This window comes from Daldinia caldariorum, assembly GCF_022478825.1.
Source record: "Daldinia caldariorum strain CBS 122874 unplaced genomic scaffold F4812scaffold_19, whole genome shotgun sequence".
Classification (NCBI taxonomy): Eukaryota; Fungi; Ascomycota; class Sordariomycetes; order Xylariales; family Hypoxylaceae; genus Daldinia; species Daldinia caldariorum.
In genome coordinates this window covers 184,055-196,732 of record NW_025953055.1, presented here as the reverse complement: position 1 = coordinate 196,732, position 12,678 = coordinate 184,055, and the positions used below count along the sequence as shown (strand labels likewise).

The window sequence follows — 12,678 nt, the reverse complement described above, 5'->3', positions numbered from 1 at the left end:
GGCTTGTGCTTGGATGGACTAGATTTTGCTTTGTGGGTTCAGTTTACTGACCCCTGTTTGGGCCCTTAAGAGATGAAGTCAAGTACCAGGAAATGACCTTCCTGGTAGTAATAACTATCTACTGTCTACATACAGAGGTAGCTTATCCTTGTTTCTTTATTATATATACCTACGTTTCCCGCGCCATATTAGGGATATACCAGGAGGCGTCTTCACAACTACAGCGAACTCGTGTGCTCTTAGGTTAGGTAGTTATGTGTGTACTAGGTATTCTTAATGTATTCATAGATGATCAATATGTCATATTCGTATCAATAAGTATTTTAGAAGAGGTAACCATCGATTATCTAGGTGCTGATATTGAATATGAGGCAACTTTCGTGTTAGGTGTTTTACAGTTGTTAGTAGGTAGACACATTAGTTACATGAAGGCTTGCATTTTACACGTATTAAACTCATATCTTCTTTTTCACTATGGGGAACTCAGATAGCGGAAGGTATTAATTAATATTGTTTGCTTGGATCTTTGCCCTATTAATAAGTTTACCTCCTAATAACTCCATCGTGTACACCAGACATTATGCCCATCAAACGGGACTTTCATCAAAACTTCCGGCCATAGAGCATTACCTACTTCCCATACAAAACGTACCTCAACTTCACCGAACACGTAACATTGTCTCACGGCAAGCGGTGGGTAAATATTTAACTCATTAATTGTTACTAGGCATGTTGTAGGTATCAAGGTAGTCGTTCCTCACCTAGGTACCTACCGGAAACACATGTTGAAGCCCGGGTTCATCGACTCCAGCTCGCCGTACTCCTGGCGAAGGCGGAAGAGCACCTCCTGCTCCTCTCGCTCGTAGAACACCGTCCGGACAGCCTCCTCGAACACGCGGTCCACGTTCTCGCCCGTTTTCGCCGAGCACTCCATGTACTTCATTCCGCGCATGATCATGGCTCCGGACGAATCCTAATATACATATTTTACCGGTTAGTATTTCTTGTGTCGAATAGGATGTGTGGATTGGGTGTTAGGTAGGTAGGTAGCTGGGTAGTAGATGGATGTTTAGGCAGGGAGGAGGGCTTGCTCTTACCTCGGTAGCAGAAACCGGCGATTCAAGGTCCGGATGGAAAGGGGCTCGCGTGTTGGAGCTGTTGAATTTGTCCTTCTTCAGGCCGAGCAAGATGAACGGGACATCGCCGCAGAACTTCTGGATTTCGTCCATCCACTATAAATATCCCCCCTATAGTTAGCTTGTGTACGGTGGGGTTGGCGAATAATGGGTGCAATGGATGCGACTTACCGTTCTCTGGACAGCTTTGAAGCGTGTGATGTCATCCATGCTGAAGCAGAGGAACACGGCGTCCCACGCGAGGTAGGAAAGAAGTTGCAGCTGGTGGAGCGAGATGTCGCCGGATGTGTCCCACAGCTCCAGGTCGACTTTCTGTCCGTCTACACTGGCGACCTTGTTGAACAATTCATACTGGGTTCTGACATGCATCTGTCTGATGTGAGCAGGCCGCTTTCCTACCGAGGACTCCTTGCCTTTAGGTCCAAACGGGTGACTTACGGGATTGAAGGCATCGCGGTAGTAGCGACTGTAAGTGCGAGATGTTAGTACTCGTTACGATGATTATACGATGGCAGGTTTAATAGGTGGGAGAAAGCAAGGATTCCTTACAGTAACAAGTTCGACTTTCCACAGCCGATGTCTCCAACAAAAACGAATCTCATACGGGGGCGTTCGACAGGAGTAGCAGGCGTTCCGGGCAGCGAAGGCGTTCCGGAAATCGTAGAGCCTGTGGGCGATTCTTCGGGTTTCTCAGAGCTAACGACTCGGCGATATATGGTGGAGGCTCGACGGATCAGGCCGCGAGCGAAGCTGCTGCGTCTGTGGTTATCCTCCTTGTAGCTTAGGGAGGAGCCCATTCTCGTTCGCTTGGCGCGGTGGCTCTCGTCGTCGCGCATGTCGACCAGGTCGGGGGTTTCCTGCAGTACGTTAGTTTGTTAGGTTAGAAGGCGGTCGGAGTCTAAGGTTAGATGTTTAGGCAGGTACCTACCAAGCCGCGTTTGGGAGTTTGGATGCGGGCAGGTTCCAGCGGTTCCTCTCGTTCGACGTGGCCGGGAAGGTTGTCAATCCAGCGGACGACGGAAGGGTTAGTCTTCCACTTTTCGGGGATGATGAAGGAGAAGCTTTTGGCTATAGGCAGGCGAAACTGTGGTTGAGGTTTCCTAGCAGTCTCCATGATCATCATCACTCAATGCAAAGCAAGGCAAGGATGAAAACTCGGAGAAAGTGTTTTGTTTATTATCATTATTTTTTTGCAATCGCGATTGCGGATTAACCCAGAGGAACCCCGACTATTTTATTATTATTATTTTCTAAGGCCGGAAAATAAAAACAACTGGCACAGTGTTGGGAGGTATGGGAGTCAGATGCCCGATGCCATGGAAACCAGAGGTGGATGTGGGGGGTCTGCCTATACAAGTTTGTCGTCGTCGAGGTTCGCCAGGTTCGCGACGTGCCTGCCTAGATGCGTACCTAGGACCTAACCGACTAAGATTGACACCTGGCAAGGTGCACAAATAATTACTGGTTAGTGCATCGAATCTACAGGCAGAAATAAGAGGGTTTGTTACCTGCCTTCTCCATGAGAGTGAATGATTGAGGCTATGAGAGTCGGATTTCCCCCTCCCCCTTATTTCATTGCACCTGACGAAATTCAAAACAACTCTCAACTGAAAAGAATATGAGTTAACGGCAGTGAATAACATAATACAGTTCATTCATTCTTGGTAAACATGCTCTCTTACCTTTATGAATTCTTTATAACGAACTTTGGCAACCCACTGTCATCCTTTTCTTTGCCCTATGCTCCCTCACCCCTTCCCCCCCCCTTCTCTCTCTTCTTGGTGGGCTAACATCTGAGCATGTGAGCTCAGTCACCGCTATGCTAGATACATGTAATGAAGGTGCTGCCATCTCACTCAAGGGTATGAATATTGATATCAATCGGGCACGCATAGTTCCTTCCAGTACCGGAACTTTGTCAGCAAGTAGTAAGATGCCAGATCTCCCAATGAACTTATTCTTTTCTCAGAAGAAAAGGGGAATTAGAAAAATACAAGCCACCTCCGCCACTTTGGATCGAATGACCTGCAAATTATAAGCTGATTGTGTCTTCTTCGCGTCACGAAGCTCCAGGTGCCTCACAGTTCGTATATAACAGAAAACCTGGAAGTAATTTGGGCTTCTAAACCTTTCAACATATGACTCACTTTATCTTGTTACATAGGTATATCTTCTATTTTATTGCTAGCAGATATCCCCGTGATAGATGTTATATAAAGAGTGAGTATCAGGGCCCTGTATCCGGTATATTGTAGCGATCTAGTACCTAGGTAGGTAACGTCTTACTTTCTATCCTCTTGAGAGGGACCTGGCAACCTCTTATATACACAGCAGAGCTCCAAACTAGCCAGTATACCCCTGCTATACCCGCATATACTCCTGTCCCCGAAAATACTGTCTCGAGCTTTGATACCCTCGACTTCCTGAGTTTAACTGGTTACTTGGCATGGCTATGAGCTGATAGAGGTTTAGGTTTAGGTATATGGCATATTATTGACCCGATCAACTGTAGGTAGGGACTAAACTTAGAAGATGATGGATTTTGAATTAATAATCTACACTTCTTCCATTGGGCATCGAGTGTGAACCCCACGATTCCAAATGCGTTGGATACCGAACTAATCAGTCTTTCAAGCACCTACCGTACCTAGTATTATACGAACTTGTGATTGAGCCAGTATTATCCCAATATTTCGAATTACACCCGGGATTATTGTTAGCGATACATGGTATGATATTAGTTCGATATACATAAAACTACTTACTTTAAAGCTGTATTGCACGGAGTAGTCCAGACACGGAGATGTCACGGCGGCTATTTAGTACGCCGATAGGGGTCGCGGTGATTAGGTAAGCTATCTGCCAGACAGGAACCATGTAGATCTCTCCGGAATGAGCCGTACGGGTTTGGATCATAACATGAGACCCACAGCGCCCTAGTTTATACCTAGTAACTATAATACCAAACGGCCTCCAGTTGCGAAACCGAATTGGATTACAGCTTTAGAACATTCAAATAGTATTTTTTATTTTTTTTAAGAAGAAGACCTGTAACACCACAGATAAATCTAATAAAACATTTCTTCTTAAATAGGACTTGGTAAAAATACTAGAAATGTTACGGTAGGTATAAATAACTTTTTTAATCCGGACGAGCTGGGCTGATACCATATCCCGAACGAGTTGGGGTAGGAAGCGGGGAAGTAATAGGATTTGATTTATCATTCTTTCAACCCCATCGAAAGAAAATGGATAGAAGAGCAAGGGTTTAAGGGGGAAAATCTTATAAAACCAGGTGTGCATATATATATTGGTACGCCATTTTGACCTTGATTGCTAATCAGCTTCAGCCTTCACCGTGTTTCTCATACAAGATGTCTGATATCCATTTGTATACCACCCAGACACCGAACGGTGTCAAAATACCAATCCTGCTGGAAGAGCTAGGGTTATCTTACAAGGTGAGAGTTCATTATTACCGCTAACAAAGTTAAATCCGGTAGGCGCCCCGTGTCTAATCATTGAACAGGTTACCGATATCGACATCGCCACCAACGTCCAGAGAGAGCCGTGGTTCTTGGAAATCAACCCTAATGGCCGTATCCCCGCGCTCACTGACACTTTCACCGATGGCAAGCCCATCAGGCTATTTGAAAGTGGTTCTATTATGCAGTATTTGACCGATAGATACGACACTGAATATAAAGTCTCGTACCCGAGAGGATCCAGAGAATATTACGAAGTAAATAACTGGGTAAGTCCTATGCATCCAGACATCCTCTACGGTTCAACTGCTCACCTGGCTTAGCTTATGTGGCAAATGGGAGGCCTTGGTCCAATGCAAGGGTGAGTAAAAGCCAGTATCAAGAAAGTTTAACGGAGGACACTGATATTTGAGTAGACAACTGAATCACTTCATTCGTACGTGTTAGATTTTTGATTCCCATGTAACTCTTATGTTAATACAAGTACCCACCTATCTAGGCTACGCACCGGAGAAGGTCGAGTATAGCATCAAACGGTATAAGAAAGAAGTTCGTCACCTTTACCGAACGCTCGAGACGCAGTTGGAATCCTCGACATCTGGCTACTTAGTTGGTGACCGGTGTACAAGCGCGGACATCGCGTGCTGGGGGTGGGTGGCAACAGCAAGTACGTGTTACCTACCTACCTATTTATCATGACGAACTACCTCATATGAAGTTAACTAACACCCAAGTAAAGAATGGGGTAGAATCAATATGGAGGAATTCCCGGCATTGCAAGAATGGGTCGAACGGATGCTGAAGCGTCCAGGTGTCGAGAAGGGCCGCCATGTCCCGTCCCCTCATGTGTACGAGACGTATCAGATTTTATCTGACGAGGAAATGGACCAGCGAGCCGCTCGTTTGAGAGACTGGGTCAAGTCATCGATGAATGAGGAAGCAAAGTAGCGACGTCGTCTTGATGTTTTTCTTTTAAGAGTCTATAGTAGAATTTTCAGTTTCTCATGCTCCTTTTTGCTCGAAAGTGTTATGAGAGCTATCTTTATCTGGTTTGATTGGTTATGAAATGATTATGAGGGTTACTATACTTAAAGTCATTCGGAACTAACTAACTAAATAATATTTGGATATTTCGTGATAGTAAGCATAGAGTGTGGTATAATTTGACTGTATCTCTGCTATTAGTAAGCTTGGAGTTTGGAGATGTGCACTAAGGGGTTTAGGTGCTTTAGGTACCTGTGAATTGAGAAATTCCATTCAATTCCTGATCATGCCTGTTCCTTTTTCCTCTGGTACGGTACGTACCCTTTTGATCTGACAATCTGACTAACGCCAAAGGTTTTAGCGTTGCATTTGCTCCACCCTGGGGCCTGGCTTAGGTAGAAAAAGTGAGTGTTTACCTAAGCGTGGCGCATGGAAAAGTCGCCTCAAAATCATTACACGCAACAACGGTCCTTGATCACTTATTTTTTTTTCTACAACTCTTTTTTCTCAGATACATTTTTCCTTTACTGCGCAAAAATCCATCAATATGTCGTGGCGAAATCAAGGGATCACAGGATCCAATAATATTCCCCTCGGAAAGAGTCGACGATTTGGAGTTGACGGAGAGGATGCGACCGAGAAACACGAAACCGGAAGCGATAGTTACAGCTTGTCGAACGGGGACCGCGACTTGAAGCGCGGTCGCAGCCCAGAGCCAAGTAAGTTATCTACGATAATATAGTATTCGCTACAGAGCAAGTAACTAATGGAAAATCTCATAGGAACCGATTCTGATGGCCCTCGACGCCGGAAGAAGCGTAATCGATGGGGTGATGCCTCCGAAAATAAAGCTGCTGGACTTATGGGCCTTCCCACGGCCATCGTAGCCAACATGACCAGCGAACAACTAGAAGCCTATACCTTACATCTTAGAATCGAGGAGATTAGCCAGAAGCTGCGCATCAACGATGTTGTCCCTGCCGATGGCGATAGGTACGTTTGACTCTGTGTCGTCTTAACAAATTTGACTCCGGCGCAATTCCATTAACGTTCCACTCAGATCTCCATCCCCCCCGCCACAGTACGACAACCATGGTCGCCGTGTTAACACTAGAGAATACCGTTACCGCAAGCGTCTCGAAGATGAGAGACACAAACTTGTGGAGAAGGCTATGAAGACTATTCCTAACTACCACCCACCTCAGGACTATCGCCGTCCTACTAAGACCCAAGAGAAGGTCTATGTACCCGTCAATGATTATCCAGAGATTAACTTCAGTGAGATTGCTAACCCTCTAACCTTTCTAACCATGTTTTTGCCCCTTCTTGTTCGGGATATCGCCAGGAATGCCGTTATATCTCGATGGATGACTTGCCACATCTTGGCCTCATCCAGCTCGTATTATTGCTCTAACCGTCTTGTTACAAGTACTAACACATAGGTCTTTCTCACTAAAGTTGGTTTACTTATCGGTCCTCGTGGTAACACGTTGAAGAAGATGGAGTCAGAGTCCGGCGCCAAAATTGCCATCCGCGGAAAAGGCTCCGTCAAAGAAGGCAAAGGTCGATCTGATGCTGCCCACGCTAGCAACCAGGAGGAGGATCTTCACTGTTTGATCATGGCAGACACGGAGGAAAAAGTCAACAAGGCCAAAAAGCTAATTCACAACGTCATCGAAACCGTACGTACCTATGGATCCTATATGTTCTTTAAATGCTTCTGTACTAACGTCTTGTAAGGCTGCGTCAATTCCCGAGGGACAGAACGAACTCAAGAGAAACCAGCTTCGAGAACTAGCAACCTTGAACGGTACTCTACGTGATGACGAAAACCAAGCCTGCCAAAACTGTGGTCAGATTGGTCACCGGAAGTACGATTGTCCCGAGAAGCAGAACTTTACGGCCAACATCATATGTCGCGTCTGCGGTAACGCCGGCCACATGGCTCGGGACTGTCCTGATCGGCAGAAGGGTGCTAGTTGGCGCAACGACGGTCCTCCCCGCGCTGCTGGTCGCATTGGCGGCGGAGATGCCGTCGACCGTGAATACGAGGTATGCATCCGTTTACAAATAAATATCTGGATAAGATGACATCTAACTGAATGTTTAGCAATTCCTGCAAGAACTTGGAGGCGGCTCCAGCGGAACTCCAGCTCGTATTGAAGCAGCTCCCGGCTCCTACAACAATACTAATGGCGGTGACGCAAAGCCTTGGCAAAGAGGTCCGACAGGCGCTGCTGCTCCATGGCGTTCTCGCAACAACGATCAGACCAACGAAAGTGGAAGTGGAAGTGGAGGCGGAGGCGGAGGTGGTGGCTCTGCTCCTTGGCGTGATCGCCATCGCAGCAATGACAACCATGGAGGTGATTACTACGGTGGTCAAGGTCAGAACTACAGCGGTGGTTCTGCCCCCGGAGCGGCACCGTGGCATCAACCTCCGGCTGGGCAACCGCAGTATCCCAGCTATCCCAGCTATTCAGGATATGGTGGAGCGCCTGGTATGGCACCTCCTCCTGGTCTTGCTCCTCCGGGTGGTTCTCTCGGTGCCCCCCCTGGACTACCACCTGGAAACATTAATGCTCTTATCCAGCAGTATTCCAACGGTGCAGTGCCTCCTCCCCCACCGCCGCCTAGCGGTGATGCTCCTCCACCTCCTCCCGGCGATCAGCCGCCGCCGCCCCCTCCTGGTGCTTGAGCGTGGGTACATACACCTAACAATCTAGCGTCCCTAGGTATCGATACTAACACATTTGGCGATGGTATATCATATCCGGTTCAAGTTATTTCGTACTGATGATTCTGCTGTCGCGCGTCATTTCCTGATTTTAATACTAACCGTTCCGTATGCCTCCCATTCAGATTTGTACGATTTCACTTCTCAAGCAGGTTCGAGAAATATGTGCGATTGCGGTCGCATCTATCGCGAGTGGAGGTGGTTTACGCACATGTATTATAGGCTTAATCCGTACGTAGACAGCAATGAGGATTTCTTTTTGGTGTTTTACTACATCTAAGTTTTTATTGAAGTAGCTATTTTGATCTGTTACCCCTATGTGATATTTATTCGTACCTACCTAGGTACCGTTGGTATTAAGGTAAGAGGTACATACATACCTCTATGTAAGGTTCGTCATATCGGCAGGGATCCCGTGTCACACAGCTCACGTAGCGCCACTTTTCTCGATTGCGTTCTTGGGAGCTTGGGCCACTTCTCTCTCTCTCTCTCTCCAACTTCTTTGTGTTTTCTTCGATGTCGTAACTTACAACTTCTTCTACCTTTTCTCCAACTCTCCAACTTTATTACGGACCTCTACTTCCAAATCATGCATTCAAGTTTGAAAGTCGACGATGTTTAAGGGCAATTACAATTTTAGAATGAAATAATTTAAAATAAGTATCTAATCTACATCAACGAAGCTCAGCGCGCACGTGCAGCCAAATCCCCTCAATCGTACAATACCTAAACTTATCACTATCAATATACCTTCGCTTCAGCACGTATGCCCTACTACTCCTGCATCTGTGTCTCTTAGGGATGTTTATAATCATCCCTACCTAGAGCTTTTCTACCTCTCTTCACTGGTTCTCGCGTGTTCCATTTCCTGCAGCCTTTTGAAATAGTTTTGGCCGTATCTCATCCTATAGGTGAACCGGCAGAGTCGGCCAACTTAGCCAACCTCAGCCAATCATGGCTGTATCAAACCCGGTCGCCTTTAAGCCACTCGTTGTAACATTTTGGACCACAATCGCTTACATCGCCCTGCTCGTTCCGCTACTCATCGTGCACGAAACCGTCCCGCCTCCTCCAAGCAATCCAACCCTCTACTCCGGTCTCAATCTCACAAAATCTTGGCTTGACTTAACTGTGATATCCCGCGACTACCACCCATTCAACAGCCGGAAGAACGATGAGGTCCACGATTGGCTGTTACTGGAATTAAATAATATTAAAAAGCGCAATAGGGCGAACGATTCGAGCTTGGTCGTATTCGCGGACAATACTTCAAATATAACTACCGCCAACATCGTATTTGGGACGTCAAGTTCCACTGGCACCTACTTCGAAGGCACAAATGTTATAGTATACATTCGAGGGAAGGATGATCCACAGGGTCCTTGGTGGGAGGATGGCGCCGTAACGTCGGACAAAGTCATAGGGAAGGGAGGCGTTTTGATGAACGCCCACTACGACTCGTACGTCTTTCTAGATCTTATGTAGTGCGAAGCTAATACGAGAACAGCGTTTCTACTGGATACGGTGCTACAGATGACGGGATGGGCTGCGTCACTTTGATAGCACTAGTCGACTACTTCTCCCGACCAGAAAACCGACCTCAAAGAGGTATCGTTGCCCTGTTCAACAACAACGAGGAAGATGGTCTATGGGGTGCTCAAGCCTTCATCAACAGCCCTCTTCTACCTTTCTGCCACACCTTCTTAAATCTCGAAGGCGCTGGAGCTGGCGGCCGGGCTATTCTATTCCGTACAACTGACGCCGAAGTAGCCAATGCCTACAGGGGCACTGAGAACCCATTCGGGACTGTAATCTCATCTGATGCATTTAGCCTTGGTGCTATAAAAAGTAATACCGACTATATAGTCTTCGATGGAATTTTTGGCTTGAGAGGTTTAGATATGGCTTTCTACCGACCGCGTGCCAGGTATCACACTAATCAAGACGACGCCAAGCACGCAACTAGAGCCAGTCTCTGGCATATGCTCAGCACCTCTCTTCACACGATGCAAAGACTCTCTGGAGATACTGGTGAAACATTCATTGGCGACCGTCCTGACGGAGATCGAAAGAAAGCGTGGAATGGCAGAGGAAACGATGGCGTCTGGTTTGATATATTCGGGCAGACGTTTGCTCTTTTTGCACTGCGGACTTTCTTTGCGTGGTCTCTTACTTTACTAATAGCCTCGCCCCTGATCCTTCTTGGCCTGACGTATATCCTAGTCCGCAACGACAAATACTACTTTTTCTCGTCAAGTCGATCTGCTTACGAAGGATCAGATCTTGACCCGGTTATGCTAGGTGGTCGAAAAGGTCTATTCAGGTTTCCTTTCGCCTTAGTCGTCTCGGGGGCCTTGGTTGTCGGTTCTGCATTCCTCATAACAAAGATCAATCCGATGATCATATACAGCAGCGAATATACTGTGTAAGTCTTGACTACTTGATATTTTGGGGAGTTGTTAACATGAAACATAGTTGGGCTATGATGATGTCGCTTTTCTATTTTTCCTTTTGGACCATCATGGCAGGTGCAAATTTCGCTCGCCCCAGTGCCCTTCACCGAGGATACTCCATTTTCTGGTTATTTCTCATTGCATGGGCTCTTTCAGTCGCGAATACTGTTTTTGAAGATCGCTTTAGAATTGCGGCTGGATATATATTCGTCTTTTTCCATTCTGCCGTTTTCCTGGCCTCTTTCGTTGGGCTTTGCGAATTGTTTGCTCTTCCTACGAAGGCGTCGTTTGCGCAGCGAGTACACGACGAACACGAGATCAGAGATCATCTTACTAATGTCCCGCATGCCGATGCGTCAATCTCTCCGAGCCGAGATGAGCTCGCTGCTAATGGTAACGAGAATGAGGAAGATGAGGCCCAATCCCCAACAACGGAAACAACACCTCTTCTCGGTGGTAGTCCTGCAGACACTCGTCGAACGACATTTGCCACTACATACCGTCGTTCGATATCGGCAATCATAAATAAAGCGAAATCAATCGATAGCGACGAACACCGCCCGTATGACCATGAGCAGCTGTGGTCGGCAAGTCTTCCAAGTTGGCTTTGGTCTCTTCAATTCCTCATTTTGGGACCGTTCTTGATCGTTCTTATTGGCGAGCACGGCCTAACATTGGTGGCCTCCGTTTCCCAGACAGGTGCTGATGGATCGAGCCTCCTAGTCCCATACCTTATGATAGCATTTTTCAGCATATTTCTACTGTTGCCTATTACGCCATTTGCGCATCGGGTCACTCACCATGTACCGATGGTACTCCTCGCGGTGTTCGTTGCTACATTGGTCTACAACTTGGCAGCGCCCCCATTTTCCGAAAGTAACAGATACAAAATATATTTCCAGCAAACTGTGGATTTGGATACTGGTGCGACGAAAGTACATTATGCCGGCCTTAAAGAGTATGTCCAACAGACGATTGCTGAACTACCATCAGCCGCCGGTAAAGAAGTCGAGTGTACTTCTCGAGGGAGTCTGCGTAGTGGCCTAACTACATGTTCTTACGACGGTTCAGAAGTCCCTCCTAACGTAGTCAAGACACTTCCTGATGGAATCCCACCACAGAAGGGTTTTAGTGACTGGTTGCATTTCAATGTCACGCGCGCAAAGGGCGGGACCAAAGCCAGATTTGAGATTGATGCGAAAGATAGTAGGTCATGCGCGATTGCGTTTGACAAGCCCATCTCCTCATTTACAGTCAATGGCAATGAACCCCACGAGCGTTTTGGTGCCATACCGGAAGCAGGACTGACTAAAATCAAGCTCTATCGACGGGATTGGACCACGCCGTGGAAAGTTGACGTTCAATGGGAGGCCGATTCACCTGAAAATGCTGGGATTGATGGCAGTGTCCTCTGCAGCTGGGACGATGTGAACACCCCTGGTACGATTCCTGCCTATGATGAGGGACTCAAGTATTCCCCTACCTGGGTAGCTCTCACCAAGTTGACGTCAGGTTTATGTGAAGGGAGGAAAGCGTTCAAGGCGTGAAAGCGGGTAGATGTATTATTGCACGGCACTGATGATTCTGAGCGAGGATGACGCATCTCCTCGCCAATAACATAGGGACGATCGATTTGACAACTTACACCGGTTTCTTTTGCATAGTGCTCGTTAGCAACGTCGAGTATCTTAATGTTACGGGCCACGAAATGAACGAGGTGCAACGAGCTGGTTAGTATTAATGGGGTATGGATACATTACATTGCATGGTAGGCGTTTACTTCAATATTGATAGGGTTGCAGCTAGGTAATGTCACATAACCTACCTTTTTTTCCGTGTTACCAAGGGCCTCGATGAAGCCATTGTCTCATGGAGTTAGTCGTCCC

General features: G+C 46.8%; 4 protein-coding genes across 4 annotated transcripts; 3 read left to right on the top strand and 1 right to left on the bottom strand.

Annotated features, from left to right (window-relative positions):
- Nucleotides 1-769: 769 nt before the first annotated feature.
- Nucleotides 770-2,250, bottom strand: F4812DRAFT_462566 (P-loop containing nucleoside triphosphate hydrolase protein; the record flags this gene model as incomplete). The annotated part of the gene is made up of 5 exons (XM_047938067.1): nt 770-973; nt 1,098-1,232; nt 1,308-1,602; nt 1,686-1,993; nt 2,065-2,250. 5 exons carry the CDS (start codon nt 2,248-2,250, stop codon nt 770-772), a joined length of 1,128 nt encoding a protein of 375 aa, XP_047786823.1.
- Nucleotides 2,251-3,994: 1,744 nt separating this feature from the next.
- F4812DRAFT_442395 (glutathione S-transferase) lies at nt 3,995-5,824 on the top strand. The gene is made up of 7 exons (XM_047935308.1): nt 3,995-4,431; nt 4,487-4,597; nt 4,666-4,890; nt 4,945-4,982; nt 5,038-5,057; nt 5,121-5,288; nt 5,361-5,824. The coding sequence occupies exons 2-7, from the start codon at nt 4,511-4,513 to the stop codon at nt 5,567-5,569; spliced, it is 747 nt and encodes a 248-aa protein (XP_047786822.1). The 5' UTR covers nt 3,995-4,431; nt 4,487-4,510; the 3' UTR covers nt 5,570-5,824.
- Nucleotides 5,825-6,060: 236 nt separating this feature from the next.
- Nucleotides 6,061-6,693, top strand: F4812DRAFT_157164 (uncharacterized protein). Its single transcript, XM_047929777.1, has 2 exons — nt 6,061-6,324; nt 6,388-6,693. The coding sequence occupies exons 1-2, from the start codon at nt 6,153-6,155 to the stop codon at nt 6,606-6,608; spliced, it is 393 nt and encodes a 130-aa protein (XP_047786821.1). The 5' UTR covers nt 6,061-6,152; the 3' UTR covers nt 6,609-6,693.
- Nucleotides 6,694-9,127: 2,434 nt separating this feature from the next.
- On the top strand, nt 9,128-12,514 carry F4812DRAFT_157119 (peptidase family M28 family). The gene is made up of 3 exons (XM_047929776.1): nt 9,128-9,799; nt 9,847-10,764; nt 10,815-12,514. The coding sequence occupies exons 1-3, from the start codon at nt 9,294-9,296 to the stop codon at nt 12,337-12,339; spliced, it is 2,949 nt and encodes a 982-aa protein (XP_047786820.1). The 5' UTR covers nt 9,128-9,293; the 3' UTR covers nt 12,340-12,514.
- The last annotated feature ends 164 nt before the right edge of the window (nt 12,515-12,678 follow it).